The 20,366-nt window shown below is 43.2% G+C and overlaps 1 protein-coding gene across 3 annotated transcripts in view; it reads right to left on the minus strand.

The window, feature by feature from the left end:
* Nucleotides 1-20,366, minus strand: part of LOC144694889 (endoplasmic reticulum aminopeptidase 1-like) — a 92,768-nt gene that overhangs the window by 15,162 nt on the left and 57,240 nt on the right. For all 3 annotated transcript variants that reach the window (XM_078565624.1, XM_078565640.1, XM_078565631.1), the window contains 4 exons: nucleotides 15,887-16,056; nucleotides 11,482-11,561; nucleotides 9,199-9,382; nucleotides 4,886-5,042 (listed from right to left, as the gene is read on the minus strand). In XM_078565624.1, coding sequence (XP_078421750.1) covers nucleotides 4,886-5,042; nucleotides 9,199-9,382; nucleotides 11,482-11,561; nucleotides 15,887-16,056 — 591 coding nt within the window. The remainder of the gene's footprint in view (nucleotides 1-4,885; nucleotides 5,043-9,198; nucleotides 9,383-11,481; nucleotides 11,562-15,886; nucleotides 16,057-20,366) is intronic.

Genomic DNA, 20,366 nt, shown 5'->3' on the forward strand with positions numbered 1-20,366 from the left:
CCTACAACCACTAGTAAGAGAAAACTCATCACGTTAGACCGAAATAGTTTTAAACTCAGGTTCAAAGTGAACAGGGTGCAATTTCCCACTGACCTACGGTCTTTTGATAATCAGACATTCACAAGCGTCATATAAATATAAGCAAAAATGGGGATGTTAGGTTCCCATTTAAAGGCCTGTCTGAAAAGTGTATAAACTGCTGCCCAGAGTCTATACCAGATTTTCTTCTGCTTGTCCTCCAATTTTGAGATGAAAATTGACGACGGGCAATTGAAAATCCTCCATCCGCTTCCAGCTCCATCCAATGTATCTAAAATGGAAGCTTAGTAGAGAAGCAATACACTTGGAAAATGTCACTGCTATGTGACAAAATAAGTTTGAAACACCGCTTTGGTCTAACTGGACAGAGCATTAACATTTTCGTTGAAAATAGGTCTAACTGTGCCAACTTATTTTTTAATATGGGGACACCAAGTTATTTTTGTCAAAATTCATTAGCTTGAAGGTGACAGAAAAGTAGTCATTCAGGATGATATAAAATGAGACAATATACTCTCAGGATAGAGAAAACCTACATCTTAAGCAAGGTTTGTTTTAAAATTAAGTTGTACATATTTACACACTTACCCAGGTGATGGCCCAGGTACACGCCACATTATATGCTAATTGCATACTTGTGGCACCTGCATATAGGGTATTCACAACTACTAGTTTAGTTTGGCTTTGTTTAGGTTAACTATTACTGGCCAGTTGTTACTTGGCAGAGGGTAGAATTTCAAGAAGGTGCTGGAAAATGGGCCCTGTGAGCAGTAACTCTGCCTGACGAGGGGAAACTCCTCCACTCCATCCCCATCACCACAAGAACAGCGATCTATGTTAATGCTGCACACAACCAGGTGAGGTAGTCTATATCCAACAACACAACCTGTGTTAACCTGCCATTCTAAAATACTTCAAATCTCATACTCTTTACTAGTATAATATGGTTATGTATGTCAACAGACAAATTGCATCTGTATAAATAACAGACAAGCAAAATGTAGGACGCCTCTACCAGGCTTCCAATTGTTGTAACTTAAATTAGGTGGACCACGGTGATAAATGCACGGCAGTTTTATCCCACCGGAACTCCATCCACTTTGTGCCCATGACATAATTTTCAGAGAATGGAGACCAATGAAGCACTCACCTCAAAAGCAAGAATTTGACTTAATTTGACTTAAATATTGATCTAGAGTGGGCATCATCCCCTAATGTTCATGTGTGCAGGAAATAGGCCCAGATCTTCCAATCTCCGGATCATCAGAGACCAGACGTGCCCCCCAAAATGCACTTCGGGACCTCTCGGAAGTCCTGATGCACGGACTCCATGGGAATTGACCGGGAAGTGTGAATTTCCAAAAATCCGGAAGACCATAAGACCATAAGACATAGGAGCAGAAATTAGGCCAATCAGCCCATCAAGTATGCTCCGCCATTAAATCATGGCTGATAAGTTTCTCAACCCCATTCTCCCGCCTTCTCCCCGTAACCTTTGATCCCCTTACCAATCAAGAACCTATCTACCTCGGTCTTAAATACACTCAATGACCTGGCCTCCACAGCCTCCTGTGGCAAAGAATTCCATAGATTCACTACTCTCTGGCTAAAGAAGTTTCTCCTCATCTCTGTTCTAAAAGGTCTTCCCTTTACTCTGAAGCTGTGCCCTCGGGTCCTAGTCTCTCCTACTAATGGAAACATCTTCCCCACATCCGCTCTATCCAGGCCTTTCAGTATTCTGTAAGTTTCAATCAGATCACCCCTCATCCTTCTAAACTGCATCGAGTATATACCCAGAGTCCTCAAACGTTCCTCATATGTTAAGCCTTTCATTCCTGGGATCATTCTTGTGAACCTCCTCTGGACCCTCTCCAGGGCCAGCACATCCTTCCTGAGATACGGGGCCCAAAATTGCTCACAATATTCTAAATGTGGTCTGACCAGAGCCTTATAAAGCCTCAGCAGCACATCCCTGCTTTTATATTCTAGTCCTCTTGAAGTAAATGCCAACATTGCATTTGCCTTCCTAACTACCGACTCAACCTGCAAGTTAACCTTAAGAGAATCCTGGACTAGGACTCCCAAGTCCATTTGCACTCCAGATTTCTGAATTCTCTCCCCATTTAGAAAATAGTCCATGCCTCTATTCTTCCTACCAAAGTGCATGACCTCACACTTCCCCACATTGTATTCCATCTGCCACTTCTTTGCCCATTCTCCTAACCTGTCCAAATCCTTCTGCAGCCTCCCCGCCTCCTCAATACTACCTGTCCCTCCACCTATCTTTGTATCATCTGCAAACTTAGCCAGGATGCCCTCAGTTCCTTCATCTAGATCATTAATGTATAAAGTAAAAAGTTGTGGTCCCAACACTGACCCCTGCGGAACTCCACTAGCCACCAGCCACCATCCTGAGAAGGAGCCCCTTATCCCCACTCTCTGCCTCCTGCCAGACAGCCAATCTTCTATCCATGCTAATACCTTGCCTCTAACACCATGGGCTCTTATCTTACTGAGCAGTCTCCTGTGCGGCACCTTGTCAAAGGCCTTCTGGAAGTCCAAGTAGATAATATCCATTGGCTCTCCTATGTCTAACCTACTCGTTACCTCCTCAAAGAATTCTAACAGATTTGCCAGGCATGACCTCCCCTTGATGAAACCATGCTGACTTTGCCCGATCTTATCATGCACTTCCAAGTATTCTGAAATCTCATCCTTAATAATGGACTCTAAAATCTTACCAACGACTGAGGTCAGGCTAATCGGCCTGTAATTTCCCGTCTTTTGTCTCACTCCCTTCTTAAACAGGGGGGTTACATTAGTGATTTTCCAGTCCTCTGGGACCCTCCATGACTCTAGTGATTCCTGAAAGATCACCACTAACGCCTCCACTATCTCTTCAGCTATCTCCTTCAGAACTCTGGGGTGTAATCCATCTGGTCCAGGTGATTTATCCACCTTCAGACCTTTCAGTTTTCCTAGCACCTTCTCCTTGGTAATGGCCACCATACTCACCTCTGCCCCCCAACTTTCTTGAACTTTGGGGATATTACTCGTGTCTTCCACCGTGAAGACTGACGCAAAGTACCTATTCAGTTCCTCCGCCATTTCTTTGTTCCCCACTACTACTTCTCCCGCGTCATTTTCCAGCAGCCCAATGTCCACTTTTGCCTCTCTCTTACCTTTCATATATCTAAAAAAACTCTTGCAATCTTCTTTTATATTACTGGCTAGTTTACCCTCATATTTAATCTTCTCCCTCCTTATTTCTTTTTTAGTTGTCTTCTGTTGGTCTTTGTAGGCTTCCCAATCCCCTGGTTTCCCACTGCTCTTCGCCGCATTGTATGCTTTCTCTTTAGCTTTTATACTGTCCCTGACTTCCCTTGTCAGCCATGGTTGCCTCGTCCTCCCTTTAGTATGCTTCTTCTTCCTAGGGATGAATTTTTGCTGTGTCTCCCAAATTACTCCCAGAAACTCCTGCCATTGCTGTTCCACTGTCTTTCCTGCTAGGCTCATCTCCCAGTCAATTCTGGCCAGCTCCTCCCTCATGCCTCTGTAGTTGCCTTTATTCAACTGTAATACTGTTACATCTGATTCCAGCTTTTTCCTCTCAAATTGCAGGGTAAATTCTATCATATTATGGTCACTTCTTCCTAAGGGTTCCTTCACCTTAAGCTCCCTTATCAAATCTGCCTCATTAAACATCACTAAATCTAGAATTGCCTGTTCCCTAGTGGGCTCCACCACAAGCTGCTCCAAAAAACCATCTCGTAGACATTCCACAAATTCCTTTTCTTGGGATCCACTACCAACCTGATTTTCCCAGTCTACCTGCATATTGAAATCCCCCATGACCACTGTAACCTTGCCTTCCTTACACACCTTTTCTATCTCCTGGTGTATCTTGTGCCCCACATCCTGACTACTGTTCGGAGGCCTGTACATAACTCCCATTATGGTTTTTTTACCTTTGCGGTTCCTCAACTCTACCCACACAGATTCTACATCATCTGACCCTACATCATTTCTTGCTATCGATTTAATTTCATTTCTTACTAACAAAGCAACCCCACCCCCTCTGCCAACCTGCCTATCTTTTCGAAAGGATGTATATCCTTGGATATTTAGCTCCCAGTCCTGATCCCCTTGCAGCCATGTCTCTGTAATGCCCATCACATCATATCTGCCAATTTCAATCTGCGCCACAAGCTCATTTACCTTATTTCATATACTGCGTGCATTCAGATACAACACCTTCAGTCCTGTATTTCCCGTCCCCTTTCTCATTGTCATCCCTTTATCTGATGTGCTTGAAGTTAGATTCCTAGCCCTTTCCAAACACTCTGTCCTATTTTGTGTTCTGGAGACTTTAATAGCCTCTCCTGGGCTCTCCTTTCTTTTCAGTTATTTCATAATTTTCCATGAAGTTGAATCCACCCCCCAACACGCTAACCTGCTGCTTTGTTTCCCAGTAAGAGCTTCCTGGACATCCTGCTGAAATTGGCAGAAGGGCATCTTAAATGTTTGCCTGTAAGAAGAATATCTTGAGGGGGCTAAGGCAGTGCTATGAATTCTCTTATCTTGTGGATCCTTTCCTTCTCACCTCCTTTTACCTGCCAGGTTCCTCGATGCCTGGGCAACCTGGCCTCCATGGGTTAAAAATAAAAAGACTATTAAAACAGAGGCGTGCAGCATCCTCAAAAAGTTTCACTGACCAACCCCTCATGGTGTCCAAAAACATCATTACTAAATTGTAGAAGAAAAAGAAACATTATTTCAAAGTTGTGCTTTACTGACAGTCAGTGCTCCATTAAAAAGAACTACATATCACTGTAATGAATTGTACCTTCATTTTATTTTCAACTTCCACCATTTCTCTCTTCTCCATAAGCTTATAAATGGGTATGAGCTCATTCATGCCTTGGAACACTGGCATGATGCTGACTTCATTCTTCAGATATAGCGTCAAGTCAAGGGCTTTGTCAAGAGGCAGCTTCTCTATACTAATTGACACAAAAGTTAACAAGTTAGGGTGTTGTGCTAGCCATTTCTATGCAGTATAAGTCACACAAATAACGAAACACAGCTGTCTATACAATTGCTTGTTAGATTTGATGGACAGAACTGTGGTGCCATGTGTAAGAGACAACAAATACCAAGCTTAAGATGAGCACTGTATTATTGAACTTCACTTGTTAGTCAAATGACCGAATAAGCTAAAAATAGCAGGTATCTCTCTACAGGTGTTGCCTGACATGTTGAGCTTTTCCAGCATTTTCTGTTCTTGTTTCAAATTTCCAACATCTGCAGTATTTTGTTAAGCTACAGAATTAACTTGGGAGCTTTCTGGCCAGTATCACTCAACATCGCACCTTATACTTATTTACTGAGCCACTTGGGAACAATTCATGCTGCATTTGTCCAGTTGGCACCTGCAGTGCAGAATGCAGCACTGCATGGTTAAATGTGATACTTTCGCCGAGAGTAAAAGAGCACAGACAAGTCAGGGATTAGAAAATGCCATTTGGCCCATTGAAGCTCATGGGCAGAATTTTCTGCCTGTCGGCCGGGCGGGCCCGACCCAATCTCCGGTGGGCGGGGAGCTGATCCCTGTCAGCAAAGTGGGCCGCACCGCCATTTTATGTGGGTGGGCCAATTAAGGCCCGCTCAGCGAGAGTGTGCTCTTTCGCACATGCGCATGAAAGAGCGCACATCTCCCTGAGGCTAAGTGCTGCCTCAGGGAGATCACTTCCACTTTGAAAAATATTAAAAATAGAAAAAATAAAATCCCTAACATGTCCCCCTCATGTGATAATGTCACATGAGATGGGACATGTTCATAATTTACATAATAACTTTATTAAAATTTTTAAAACCCTGCATGAAACCTCATCCCGCCGCTGGATGAGGTTTCATGTTTTATCTGTTTGCCGCCGGGGCCCCTGGCCTGCCCGCCAACCTTAAGGTTGGACAGGCAGGTCCTTTAATTGTTTAAATGATCCTGTCAATGGCCTCAATTGGCCATTGACAGGTCGGCGGGCCCACAGCTGATTTTGCTGTGCCCCCCACTTCCTGAAAATTTAAATGGGGCGGGATGACGTCGGGGATTCCGCCTGACATCATCCCACGTTATTTTACGCGTCGGTGAGCGGGCCCCGCCCCCTGCTCGCCAACGGCAAAATTCTGCCCCATAAGTAAATCAAAGTGCATTCCTCATCAATAAGATACTAGGCACTGATTTTATTATCATATAAGGTGATATGAATTACAAAAAATAGATTGGAAACTAGTAATTTAATGGATATAAGCCACAGTAGAAAAGCTTGCACCACACTAGGCAAGTAAATAATCCATGAAGAAGGAATATCAATCTCGACATGGTTATATCATAAATGATAAAGCTGCTGTGCATTTTTCCCTCATTTGCAATATGCTTCTATGACATGGTACAGATCGATGATATAAGTATTACCTTATACTTAAAGCCGTTCTCCAAGCAGTCGTCATTTTCATGACTAAATTTCATTCTAGCACAAGTATTATTACTTTGGAGCAAAGATCACTCAATAGGGTGATTTTCATTTGTGAAATTACTTGTGAAAATCGGTGTCTTAATGACAGTAGGGACCCTGATTGCAATTTTACAGGACACATGGGCAGAGCTTGTGGCATGAACCTCTGCCCTCATGCACTGGCATTCCAATCTGAAAATGGCCAGGACATTTTTAAAAATTGGCCTGAACTGACCCCACTCAGTTATTGCACCTGCCTCCCTTCTGCTGGTGTCTCAGCCAGACAACATTCCTGAGGCTCCAGAGTGGTAAGCTGCAACAGGACCCTGTTTGGCATCTGCAGCTTGCCTGATGAATTCTAAAGGCTGGACCTTCAAATTCACAGCAGCTCTTTGCTAGCGGAACGAGCGGCTGCTCAAAGGCCAAAATTGACTCAAAAAAATCATTACCACATTACTCCTTCGACAGCACCTTCCAAACCCGTGACCTCTACCACCTAGAAAGACAAGGACAGTAGACGCATGGAACATCACCACAGAATCACAGAATCACACAGTACAGAAGAGGCCCTTCAGCCCATCGAGTCTGCATTGATACGTGAGAAACACCTGACCTACCTACCTAATCCCACTTACCAGCACTTGGCCCATAGCCTTGAATGTTATGACGTGCCAAGTGCTCATCCAGGTACTTTTTAAAAGGTGTGAGAAAACCCGCCTCCAGCACCCTCCCAGGCAGTGCATTCCAGACCGTCACCACCCTCTAGGTAAAAAAGATTTTCCTCACATCCCCCCTAAACCTCCTACCCATCACCTTGAGCTTGTGTCCCCTCGTGACTGACCCTTCAACAAAGGGGAACAGCTGCTCCCTATCCACCTTATCCATGCCCCTCATACTCTTGTACACCTCGATCAGGTCGCCCCTCAATCTTCTCTGCTCCAATGGAAACAGCCCAAGTCTATCCAACCTCTCTTCATAACTTAAATGTTTCATCCTAGGCAACATCCTGGTGAATCTCCTCTGCATCCCCTCCAGTGCAATCACATCCTTCCTATAATGTGGTGACCAGAACTGCACACAGTACTCCAGCTGTGGCCTCACCAAGGTTCTATACAACTCCAACATGACCTCTCTACTTTTGTAATCTATGCCTCGATTGATAATGGCAAGTGTCACAAATGCCTTTTTCACCACCCAACTAACATGCCCCTCCACCTTCAGAGATCTATGGACACACATGCCAAGGTCCCTTTGTTCCTCAGAACTTCCTAGTGTCATGCCGTTCATTGAGTACTTCCTTGTCAAATTACTCCTTCCAAAGTGTATCACCTCACAATTTTCAGGGTTAAATTCCATCTGCCACTTATCTGCCCATTTGACCATCCCGTCTATATCTTCCTGTAGCCCAAGACACTCAACCTCACTGTTAACCACCCAGCCAATCTTTGTGTCATCCGCAAACTTACTGCCTTACTTGCCACCTGCAGGTTTCTCTCCAAGTTACATACCATATTGCCTTTGCTTCACTGTCGCCGGGTCAAAATCCTGGAACTCCCTCCCTAACAACACCATGAGTGTATCCACACCAGATGGACAGCAGCAGCTCAAGAAGGCGGCTCACCACCACTTTCTCAAGGGTAATTAGGGGTCAGAAACAAATGCTGGGCTTGCCAGCGACGCTCAAATCCCATGAAAGAATAAAAAAAATACTTATTTGAGTGTCTGCGGCAGTAACAATATCTATTTTTGCAAAGCAACCAAACAAATTTAATTTAGTAGATTTTTTAAAGAAAAGCATTATTATGCAGGACAGCAATTAACTCAGGTTGAACATCACTGTAACCAAATGCTTCAGAGTTGGCCTTAATAGATGCTGGAGTACAGAAGGGCTTAGAGAAACTGTACTAAATAGCAATAAACATGCCACTGATTTCCTAGTCATGTTGACCCAGCACAACAAAACAAATCAACAAAATCATGTCAGATTTTGCAAAACTGGGACTCTTCCAATAGCCCCGTATATAATCCGCATGCGGTGTGTAACTGACCCAATACACACCAAGATGCAATCCTGGAATCTGCAACGGAAGCAGTCAGGTACTAAACATTGGCCTTTATATTCTCATGTTAAAGACTGGATAAATCAGCCAGTGGCTCCTGTTAGAAAGTATATGTGATGATCTCTGTAGCAAACAATCCACCAATACTCGCAGACACAGAATGGCCACTTGGGTAAAGTAACATAAGGTTCTCAGTGTACCTCACCATGAGTTGCCATCTCCAAGAGAGAAAAAGAAAAAGCTTGATAAAGCAAACATGAAATAGCCTTACCAGAACATATTCAGATACATTACCAAAATTCATAGAGCAGTAGGGACAGGCCATTAAGTCAAAAATATCCAGTATGTTCCACATTAGCAGTAATCCTAATTTTATCTGACTGCCATGACATTACCTTAACCCATGTTTCTTCACCACCCATTGAACATAGTGAATATTTCAACCACACATAACTCGAGGGAATTTGTCACTGTGACATTATCTTTAAGAACCAGGATGTCTGACCTGTAAATATTATAAAAGCTTTCCTTGCGAATCTCCTCTCCAAGCAAATGGAGACTAGTTGAAAAGCAATTACATTCTTTACCTCACAAGCTGGAAGGCATTGTTAACAAGGTTAGCTCGATCATTGCTGCTGAGGACTGTGTGATTTTCTCTCAGTAGTGTGATTAAGGCATCCCATCCATCATTTTCATAATGCACAATGTAATAGCCATTCATATCCACATTGAACTTTATCCAGCTCACTTCCCCCGGAAGAGTGATAACATCTGAGTGGAGGAGAAATCAAATCAAAACCTTTCCATGGAACAAGTCTATCAACACAATGAGCCGAAGACACTTTTAAAGAAACATTGTCAATTTTGTGAGCCTCTGTAGGTCACACTTAAAAGCATCCTTTATCTGTGATTTTAATCTTTTAATAAAACCTGGTCTTCACAAAAGAAATCAAAGGGGGCATATTTATAACATATTTGTATTTCCTCCTCTGAGCACAAGGCAAATCACATTGCACTGCATTGAACACACTGGAGCCAAAAAATGCTCTGTTCCTGTTCCTGATCTCACTGGACGATCCAGACTCAGAGTGAGTGTCAGCAGTGGACATCCATACTAGTATGTACACATCTGGGGTCACTGCTGGAGGGGGAGAAAGGGAAAACAAACTGCTCATTCTGCAGCCAGTGACATCACCCCACATCGTTTTTAAATCTTGTTCAATTAGCCCCTTTCATAACAGGGATGCAAAGAGTTTTCTTCTGAGTTCTGGCTGGACCCCAGGTAGGTCCCACACCCACTGCTTAGCAAACCTCTGTCACAGGATTTATCCCAGCCTCCAGGTTCCTAATTGGTAGGACACTTGGGGCAGTGGAAATTTTTGGCTTCAGCTTCATCTGCTCTAATGACATGTGAGCAAAGACCCATTTGTCAAGCCTCCTACACCAGAGACCTGCCGGCCATTTGGTTAGTTGGCAGCTCTCGGAGGTGGGATTTTTTTTTCCCCAGATGTGGGCAGAAAGCCCGTCTTGAGCCACTTAACAAATTGCTGTTTGTAACTGGACTAGTATTCCAGCGACCCAGGGTAATGCTCTGGGCAGATGGGTTCGAATCCCGCCATGGCAGATGGTGAAATTTGAATTCAATAAAATAATCTGCTATTAAAAGTTTGATGATGACTGCAAAACCATTGCCGATTGTTGTAAAAAGTGCTCTGGTTCATTAAAGTCCTTTAGGGAAGGAAATCTGCCATCATGTGACTCACAGCAATGTGGCTGACTCTTAAATGCTCTCTGAACAAGGGCAGTTGGGGATGGGCAATAAATGCTGGCCTAGCTGGCATCACCCACAAACCATGAATAAATTTTTTAAAAAATCTATTCCACTCTGTTGCTATTTGGCCAGGATATGATTGGAAGCACAGTCTGGATGTGCCCCAACATAAATCAATGTCTTAATGAGATAAGAGGAGAAATTGCAAATCAAATGGCTGTGGTTAAAATGCAAATTTGTAAATGGGATATTGCAATTTATTGCAAGGGGAATTGAATATAAAAGTTGGGATGTTTTTCTACCGTTATACAAAGCATTGGTGAGACCAAATCTGGAGTACTGTGTACAGTTTTGGTCCCCTTATTTAAGGAAGGATACAAATGAATTAGAAGCAGTTCAGAGAAGGTTCACTTGACTGATTCCTGGGTTGGGGCTTTGTCTTACGAGGAAAGGTTGGACAGGCTGGTCCTGTATCCATTGGAGTTTAGATGAATGAGAGGTGAACCTATTGAAACATATATGATCCTGAGGGGACTTAACAGAGTGGATGCTGAAAGGATGTTTCCCCTTGCGGGAGAGGCTTGAACTAGAGAACACAGTTTAAAAATAAGGGGTCTCCCATTTAAGACAGAGATGAGAAGAATTTTTTTCTCTCAGAGTGTTGTGAATCTTTGGAACCCTCTCCTCCAAAAAGCAGTGGAGGGAGGGTGATTAAATATTTTTAAGGCAGAGGTAGATAGATTCTTGACTAACAGTTGAGTCAAAGGTTATCAGGGATAGGCAGGATGTGGAGTTAAGGCCGCAATAAGATCAGCCATGATCTTATTGAATGGTGGAGCAGGCTTGAGGGGCCGAATGGCCTGCTTCTACTCCTAATTCGTATATTTGTATGTTAAATTGGTGGAAAAGGATAGAAAAGAACTCAAAGAATTACACCTATGCTCATTTCTAATATTTGCAGAATATCTTATTGTCTCTTTTAAAGCACATGTTATGTGTGCATGGATCAGCATATTGACTCCACATCATTGGGAATATGAAATAGTATTAAAGTGTCGAGAAGCTCAAATTACAGTAAAATATAATAAATGTCATTTACCTTTTTTAGTCCTCATCAAATGCCTCTGGATGTTTCTGGAATGGCTTGTAATATAAGTTAGTGGAATTTGCCACAGATAACTACAAAAGGAAACAAAATAAAATGAGATTTTTTTTTCCAGATCACTTTGTGCGTTTATGAAGTAAGGCCTATCAAGGATGGGGAATGAAATACTTCTCCACTTTTGTACCCAGTGTCAGTATCAAACACTCCCAGGTCGACAGATATAGTTGCAGAATGAGTCCAATTTACTCTGACCACAAAAAAAACCTAACCAGAGAAACACAGCTCACCTCATTAAATTGATTTTCCACTGCCCGTGCTGGCGATTGCCAACTTTCAGCCACATTCTGTGCTGAGGGCCTATTAGGACTTCAGATCGCACAAACTGATTTTGTTTAGAATCTCTGAAGCCAATCAACCCACTGGTCTGCTTTTGATTTGAGTCCAGATATCAAAGGATATTGTTGTAACCCACCACACCAGAGGTTCCTGTGGGCCACGCTGACTATATCAGGGAGCATGAGAAAGACAATTGGTATGAATTAAATGAAAGTTTAAAAAGTCTGCAGCCAGGAAAGGGGGAACCTCATTGTTGTTTTCCTATATCTGCGGGTCCTCTGTGAGTGAAAATTGCTTGTAGTTTTTAGAGCTCATATTCCATGTTGGGGGAAGGGAGGGGGGATGGTTTATAACATGTGATCGATCCGCCTCAGCCCCTGAAATTGCAAGTTTGATCCACTGCTATGGAAAGAGGGGAACAATTAAGGAACATGAATCGCTGAAAGGAAAGGATTAATCAAAGTTTGGGAACTCTGAACTACATTGTCCAGTCTCCCATCAATATTAAATTAATATCAACCTATTCTGTTATTTTACAGCTTTATACACATCTCCAAACTGGCAGGTCAATGTGATTATAATGTGACATATGTGATATTTCCAAAAGGCCATCGATAAGGTGCCACACAAAAGGTTAATATGCAAGATAAGGGCTCATGGAATTGGGGGTAATATAGATAGAGGATTGGTTAACAGACAGGAAGCAGAGAGTAGGGATGAACACTGTATTAAGTTAGCAGGGTTTAACTAGTCGAGTGCCACAAGGATCTATGCTGGGTCTCAGCCATTTACAATTTATATTCATGGCTTAGACAAAGAGACCGAGAGTAATGTATCCAAGTTTGCTGATTATATAAAATTAAGTGGAAATGTAAGCTCTGAGAGGGACAAGAAGAAGCTGAAAAGAGGTATAGACAAGTTAAGTAATTGGACAGCAAGGTGCCAGACAGAGTATAATGTAAGGAAGTGTGAAGTTAGTAACTCTGGTAGTAAGAATAGAAAAGTAGACTATTTTTAAAAGGCTTGAAACTACTAAAAGTTGCTGTTCAGAAAGACTTGGGTGTACTCATACAAATGACACAGAAAGTTGCATAAGAGGGTTATCCTATGATGAGAAGCTGAATAAACTGGGCTGATACTCTCAGGGATTTAGAAGATTGAGAGGTGATATAATTGAAACTACAAGATTCTGAGGGGGCTTGATAGGGTAGACATTGAGAGGCTGTTTCCCCAGGTAGGGGATCTAGAATCAGGGGCACAGGCTCAGGATTAAGGACTGAGATGAGGAAAAATTTCTGCAATCAGAGGATTATGAATCTTTGGAATTATCAGCCCCCTGGGACTCTGAGTGCTCCATATATTTAAAACTGAAATCTTTTGTCTCAGGGAATCAAGGGATATGAGGAATAGGTGGGGAAAAGGAGTTGGGGTAGATCATCAGCCATAATTGTACTGAATGGCGAAGCAGACTTGAGGAGCCATATGGTCTACTCTACATAAGAAGAAGCTTATTGAACCACTAGAGTTGTTGCAGGCATATATATGTTCTCAATGGAGTAGGAGACTGATAGTTTGTTAACGTTCCATTATATGACAGGCATGAGTTTGAGATTGGTACCGATTTAGAGCCAGACTGCTGCCTCCATGTCATTCTCTGGAAAGGAGAAATGCAGCTCCATGAATACCAGATTGTGTATTTCAGCAAAATTCCACTCACCAGTAGTCAAATGACAATTACATTTCAATGTTAAACGTCTTACAGGAAATCATTTCACTGCAGACATTAAGATTAAAAATGAAATTTAATATATTGCTAAGCAACCAAGAAACAAAAAGACTTATTACCATAGTATTTATACCATATTTGGCATGAAGCCAAAACAGTGCAGACTAGTTACAGAAGTTGGCCTTATGCCATATTCCTAAATTTGATTCCGGAGAATTCATATCTGAATTGTACTAAACAGCTTTTTTGATGAACGGCAAAAATGCCTGCATGGCCATGCAAAATGCCTTGTGGAAGAAGCATTCTTACTGTTACCAGTCCCTGTCAAAGCTTGCTTGCACATGAAAAATGGCCAATTGGACATGGCCATGGACCTGGGATGGGTATTGTTCACCAGGTGTGCACCTTCAGGAGCTGGGGCATGGGTAGAGGGATAAAATGCATAAAGGTGAAAATAAGACAGTGTTAGGTTGAAAACTTCAGCACATTTTAACCGTGTTGATAGAATACCTTGGGATGTGATTTGACATTTTTAACTAGTATTTAGATATTTCATACTCTAAATGGAATGCTCAAATATTTCAAACGTTCGTTAACCACTTTCTATTAATTGTGACAGAGCTTGCATTCCTGAATCTCCACATGTCAAAATCTCATCACAGCTGTGCCAATATTAGACTTCATTTTGCTTTTTGTGCTGCTATTTCAACTTGGTTTAAAGCAATAACATTTCTCAAGTGCACACAATTTTGTAAATGGAATAGATATATCTGTTGAGGTAATATTCAGAGAGAACTTCATAGCTAACTTGGGAGTTAATTGTGACAGCATTGCATTTCTTAAAATAGCCGACAGGTGAATGTTACAAACACAAGAACCATCATCTACTAAGGTTTAATTCATAGTGCACACTCTGCAATCTCATCAATCCTTATGACTTATCTGGGTGTGATTGCCAATTTACAGTTAAACTATGGAAAGTTTTGTGCTGTGATTTCATGCCCGTTGGGAGGTGAGCTAAGATTTCTCACATTCATTTTACACAGGAGTTTTTTTTTAAATGGGTGGAGAGAAAGCAGAGAGAGGAAACCTTCATTACATCTGCCTGGATTTGATTCAAACACAAGGGCCAAGGTGAAAAGGCAATGTGCTAAACCACACCATCATGCGGAACTTTTAAGAACATAAGAAATAAGGGCAGGAGTAGGCCATTCGGCCCCTCAAGCCTGCTCCACCATTCAGTAAGATCATGGCTGTTCTGATTGTGGCTTCAACTTCACTTTCTTGGCTGCCCACCACCACCCCCTCCCCTCCCCACAATAACCTTTGACTCCCTTGTCAATCAAAAATCTGTCTAACTCAACCAGAAATTACTGTGATAAGGTGTTTATTTCCAATTCTATATTTATATAAAAACATGTTCTCAGGATGGGGGCAACATTGACAACTCCACGTTATGCATTCCAAGTTGCCCTGATAATGCTTTGGGGCCATTTCAGAGGTATTTAGGGTCAATCACATATTGTGGGACTGGATCAGGTAGGGGTGACAGGTTCCCTTCCTTAAAAGGAGATTCTGGAATCGGTTAGGTTTTTACAACAATCAGTTGGTTGCTTTCTGGTGCTTGCCCAAAATGACCTGACTGACCAAATTCAACATCACAATTTGCCATTGGAATTTGAAGTCTCAACCTCTATATTGTTAGTTTTGTAGGATAGCCGCAGTGCTATTTAACCTGTTACCAGGCTGACAATTTTCCAAATAATTTTCACCAAGAGTCCATCAGCAATAAGCAGAGCGAGAGCACGAAAGACACAGGCAGATGGTCAGAGAAAGACAGTGACACATAGTGGAGAAAGAGACCTCCTTTTCACTTGATTTAGGAAAATTAAATCCTGGGTTCCAGCAAGTTGAAATGCAATTTTTTAATAGTGTGCCAGCAAAGGTTAAAGCCCAGATTTTCATCCTCAAGGCACAAATCCAGAGATTTTTCCCTGTGTCACGATCGCACCTCTTGCCCAGCAGTGCCCACCCACCCTCTATTTTCATTGCGGGGTAGTAGGGGCAGGCTGGAGTTGGGGCTACTGCCTCCAGAAGCAGGCCGAAGGCAGGAACAGAAGTGGATGGATATTATTGTTTATTATGGTTTTACCATTTGATAATCGAGTTCAGTTCTCACTTCATAAATATCAAATCTCATACCATCCAGACCCAAAGAATTCTTGTTTTCATCAAGCAATCACTTGTAATCAACATGCTTTGCCTAGAAAAGGACAGGTGAAAGATCAATTGCAGGGCGAGGACTGGGTAAATTTAAAAGATAATTAGAAGTACTACCTTGCAGATTCTGAATTTGGATCCTGGAAATTAGAACCTTTTAGATAATGCTCCTGTTGCAATAGTACTTGTCTTCCTTTCACTGTAACAGTAACCAGTGGGAATCCCTTCTGAAGTGTCCAGGTGTTCATCATTGCTTTTACATCAAGGACATCTTCCATAAACCACTGCTACAAAATGAAGAACACTAAATTGAAATGTTTTATAGTGTCTATTGCTCGTTAATAAAATTGCCATTTCTCACTTCTTGGTTACTCCTAGTCATACATTGAATCTCACAATACACTACAAACTATACTGCCACCTTTCATTTTCCCTAAGTACTTCATGTAAAATAGCTTCATACAGTCCACTTAATTCAAACTATTTGATAGCTCATTCTTTTATATTAAATTTCCACATTATCATATTATTTATATTGTTTAATTCAAATTATTTGGAATTTGTAATTGCCCTTTTCCTGTGTCTTTGTATAGTGTTATTGTTCTTCTTACTGTTTTTTGCAGCAACATCAATCTATACTTTGAATAAAGCGCTTTCCAGACATTACTGACCTTTAGTTTTCTGCTTGCACTGCCATTTTGACTTTGTTATACAGAATAACAGCTCTGAATTGCACAGTAGTTTGTGAATGGAATGAATATGTTTCTAGAAATAGTATTTGGCAATGTCTTCACAACTAACTAGGGAATTATTCAGAGAGCATTGTCTGAGTAAAGCTGGGCAGCAAAAGCACAAAATGGTCATGAAAATGAATCCTGAATTGGATGCTTCATTGGTTTCACTGAGCATTAGTGCACTGAACCATTTTTTTTTGTATTTTATCGCAGCAATTTCATTTGTCAAAGTTTTTGTTACATATTCGTATAGTACATAAGAACTAGAAGCAGGAGTAGGCCAAACATTGGGCTGAATTTTTCCATCGGCGATCTGGAAGCGGGGCCCGCTCGCCGACGCGGGATGACATTTGGCGGAAGCTCCGACGTCATCCCGCCCCATTTAAATATTCAGGAAGGCGGGGGGACAGCGTGATCAGCTGTCCGCCAGCCAACCTGTCAATGGCCAATTGAGGCCATTGACAGGGTAGTTAAATCAATTAAAGACCCTGCCTATCCAACCTTAAGGTTTGCGGCCAGGCCAGGAGCCCCGGCGGGCTTCTGAAAAAACATGAAACCTCATCCACCGGCGGGATGAGGTTTCATGTCGGTTTTTAAAAAGTTTAGTAAAGTTTTTGTGCAATTTATTAACATGTCCCATCTCGTGTGCCATTGTCACATGAGGAGGACATGTTAATGATTTTTTTTATTTTTCTATTTTTAAACTTTGACAACCTTTCAGCGATCTCCCTGAGGCACCATTTAGGTTCTGGGAGATGAGAGCTCTTTCGTGCGCATGCGCGAAAGAGCGCACTCTCGCATTTGGGGAAATCGCCCCCCTGCCCGCACAGGAAGCACATAGCGCTTCCCGTCGGGTGTCACGCTGGGTGGGCCTTAATTGGTCCGCCCACTTAAAATGGCGGCGGTGCCCGTTCCGTTGGTGGTGATGATCCGTTGCCCGCCTGCCGCCGAGTCGGTCAGGCCCGCCTGCCCGTCAAGGGCAAAATTCAGCCCATTGACTTCAATTTTGTTGACACTTTTGCCTCACCTCTTGACTTCAGCTCTTTCATCCATGTTTGGACCAAGACTGTAAATGAGGTCAGGAGGCTAGTGGCCCTGGCAGAACCCAAAGTGAGTATCAGTGAACAGGTTATTGCTGTGTAAGTGCCACTTGGTAGCATTTTTGATGACCCCCTTCCATTACTTTGTTGATGATTGAGGTTAGACAGATGAATGGTAACTGGCTGATGCGTTTGTTCTGCTTTTGGTGGGTAGTATATGCCTGGACCATTTTCGACATTTTTATTCTTTCATGGGATGTGGATATCGCTGGCAAGGCCAGCATTTGTTGCCGATTCCTAATTGTCCTTGAGATGGCGGTGTTGAGCCATCTTCTTGAACCGCCACAGTGGGTAGATGCCATTGTCGTAGCTGTACTTGAACAGCTTGGCTAGGTGTGCAGCTAGTTCTGCAGCAAAACCTTCAGTACTATTGCTGGAATATTGTCAGGGCCCATAGCTTTTGCAGTATCCAGTGCCTTCATCCATTTCTTGATATCATGTGGAGTGAATTGAATTGGCTGAAGACTGGCATCTGTGATGCTGGGGACCTCAGGAGGAGGCCAAAATGGATCATCCACTTCATACTTCTGCTGAAGGTTATTGCAAATGCTTCAGCCTTGTCTTTTGCACTGATGTACTGGGCACCCCCATCATTGAGGATGCAGATATTTGTGGAGCCTCCTCCTTTGCTTAGTTGCTTTATTGTTCACTACCATTCACAACTGGATCTGGCAGGACTGCAGAACTGTGATCTGGTGTATTGGCTGTGGGATCACTTACTGCTTCAATTGTTTGGCAAGCATGTAGTCCAGTGTTGTAGCTTCACCAGGTTGACAACTCATTTTTGGGTATGCCTGGTGCTGCTTTTGGCATGTTCCCCTGCACTCCTCGCCAAACCAGGATTGATTCCTGGACTTGATGGTAATGACAGAGTCAGAGATTTGCCAGGCCATGAGGTTACAGATTGTGTTCGAGTACAATTCTGCTGCTGCTGGTGGCCCACAGCACCTCGTGGATGCCCAGTTTTGAGCTGCTAGATCTGCCCTAAATCTATCCAATTTATTACTATGGTAATGTCACAGAACACGAAGGAGGGTATCCTCGGTGGGATGATGTGACTCTGACTCCACAAGGACTGTGCAATGGTCACTCCTATCAATATTGTCATGGACAGATGCAACTGCAGCAGGTAGATGGATAAAAGGAGGGTCAAGTGATTTTTTTCCCCTCTTGTTGATTCACCAGCTGCCATAGGCCAAGTCTGGCTGGTATGTCCTTTAGGACTCAGCCACCTCAGTCAGTAGAGGTGCTACCAAATCACTCTTGCGATGGGCATTGAAATCCCCCGCCCAGAGTATATTCTGTGCCCTTGCCACCCTCAGTGCTTCTTCCAAGTGGTGTTCAACATGGAGAAGTACTGATTCATCAGCTGAAGGAAGGTGGTAGGTGGCAATCAACAGGAGGTTTCCTTGCCCATGTTTTACCCGATGCTATGATGTTTCCCAGGGTAACTCCCTCCTGACAGTATATCACTGTGCTGCCACCTCTGGTATGCCAGAGATGGTGATGGAGTCCTCTGGGTCATTGGCTGTAAGGTACAATTTGATGAGTATGACTATGGGTGGAATTTTTCCCCATTGCACTCAGTGAAGGATTGGGCGTGTAAAAACGGCATTTTTCCTGCCGGCCACAATGGCGGGTTTCCGCACCGCATCGTCAGCTTCCCGCCTCATTAATTATGTACGCACAGGAAACACACTGGATCGCTGGCAGGTGGCCTCTAATTTGCCCGCCCTGCCATCAGCTCACCGATTCCTCGCTCCGGGCATCATATTTAAACAGCACCCTTGCACAGCTTTCCCAATCGCTCCAGCCCAGGACTGCTACAGATACCACTAGTATGAGATGGCCCCAGAAGAGGAGAAGACAGCAGTTCCCAAGTTCAGTCTTGCCTGCTGGATGCCGTGGAGGTCTGTTGCTACGTCCTCTACCCCGGCTCTGGCTGCAGGAGGTCCACGAACCTCACCACTCCAACTTGGGATGCGGTGGCAGCAGTGGTCAGTGCTAATGCTGCCACAAGAGATCAGCCACCCAGTGCAGAAAGAGGATAAATGATCTCATCTGTGCCACCAGGGTAAGTCAACCATCTCATCAATCTCAATTCATACATTCACATGCCCATCATGCAATCACAGGGCTCTCATTCACTGCCAGCTCAAGGGACTTCACCACTCACTCTCAGACATGCCTTCACATCCCCATCTGGCCTCATCTCCTCTGGAGATCGCATCCACATCCCATTCATGGCTCATCGTTACCCACACATGCCAGGTGTCCTTACCATCAGATAAAAGCAAAATACTGCAGATGCTGGAAATCAGAAATAAAAACAGAAAATGCTGGAAAAATTCAGCAGGTCTGGCAGCATCTGTGGAGGGAGAAAGAGCATTAACGATTCGAGTCCGTATGAACTCTGAAGAAGAGTCATACAGACTCGAAACATTAACTCTGTTTCTCTCTCCTCAGATGCTGCCAGACCTGCTGAGTTTTTCCAGCATTTTCTGTTCTTAATATCCTTATCATCTGCCCTGGCATGTGTCTTGCTCACACTCTCTTCATCTATCTTTATGCAGGGCAAGCTCACACACAATAAAAGGGAGAGGTCCCAGACCAGGGGTGGAATGCCAGAACTCAAGGTTCTCACTCCCTTTAAAAACCACGCCACTAAGCTGGTGAGAGAGGGCATGGACTGTGCCTGCGGCACCAATGAAGTCGGTGGCAAATACCCATGTGAGGATCATACACCAGCTCATCTCTCACTCA

The sequence above is a fragment of the Cetorhinus maximus genome, chromosome 2, assembly GCF_964194155.1.
Source record: "Cetorhinus maximus chromosome 2, sCetMax3.hap1.1, whole genome shotgun sequence".
NCBI lineage: Eukaryota > Metazoa > Chordata > Chondrichthyes > Lamniformes > Cetorhinidae > Cetorhinus > Cetorhinus maximus.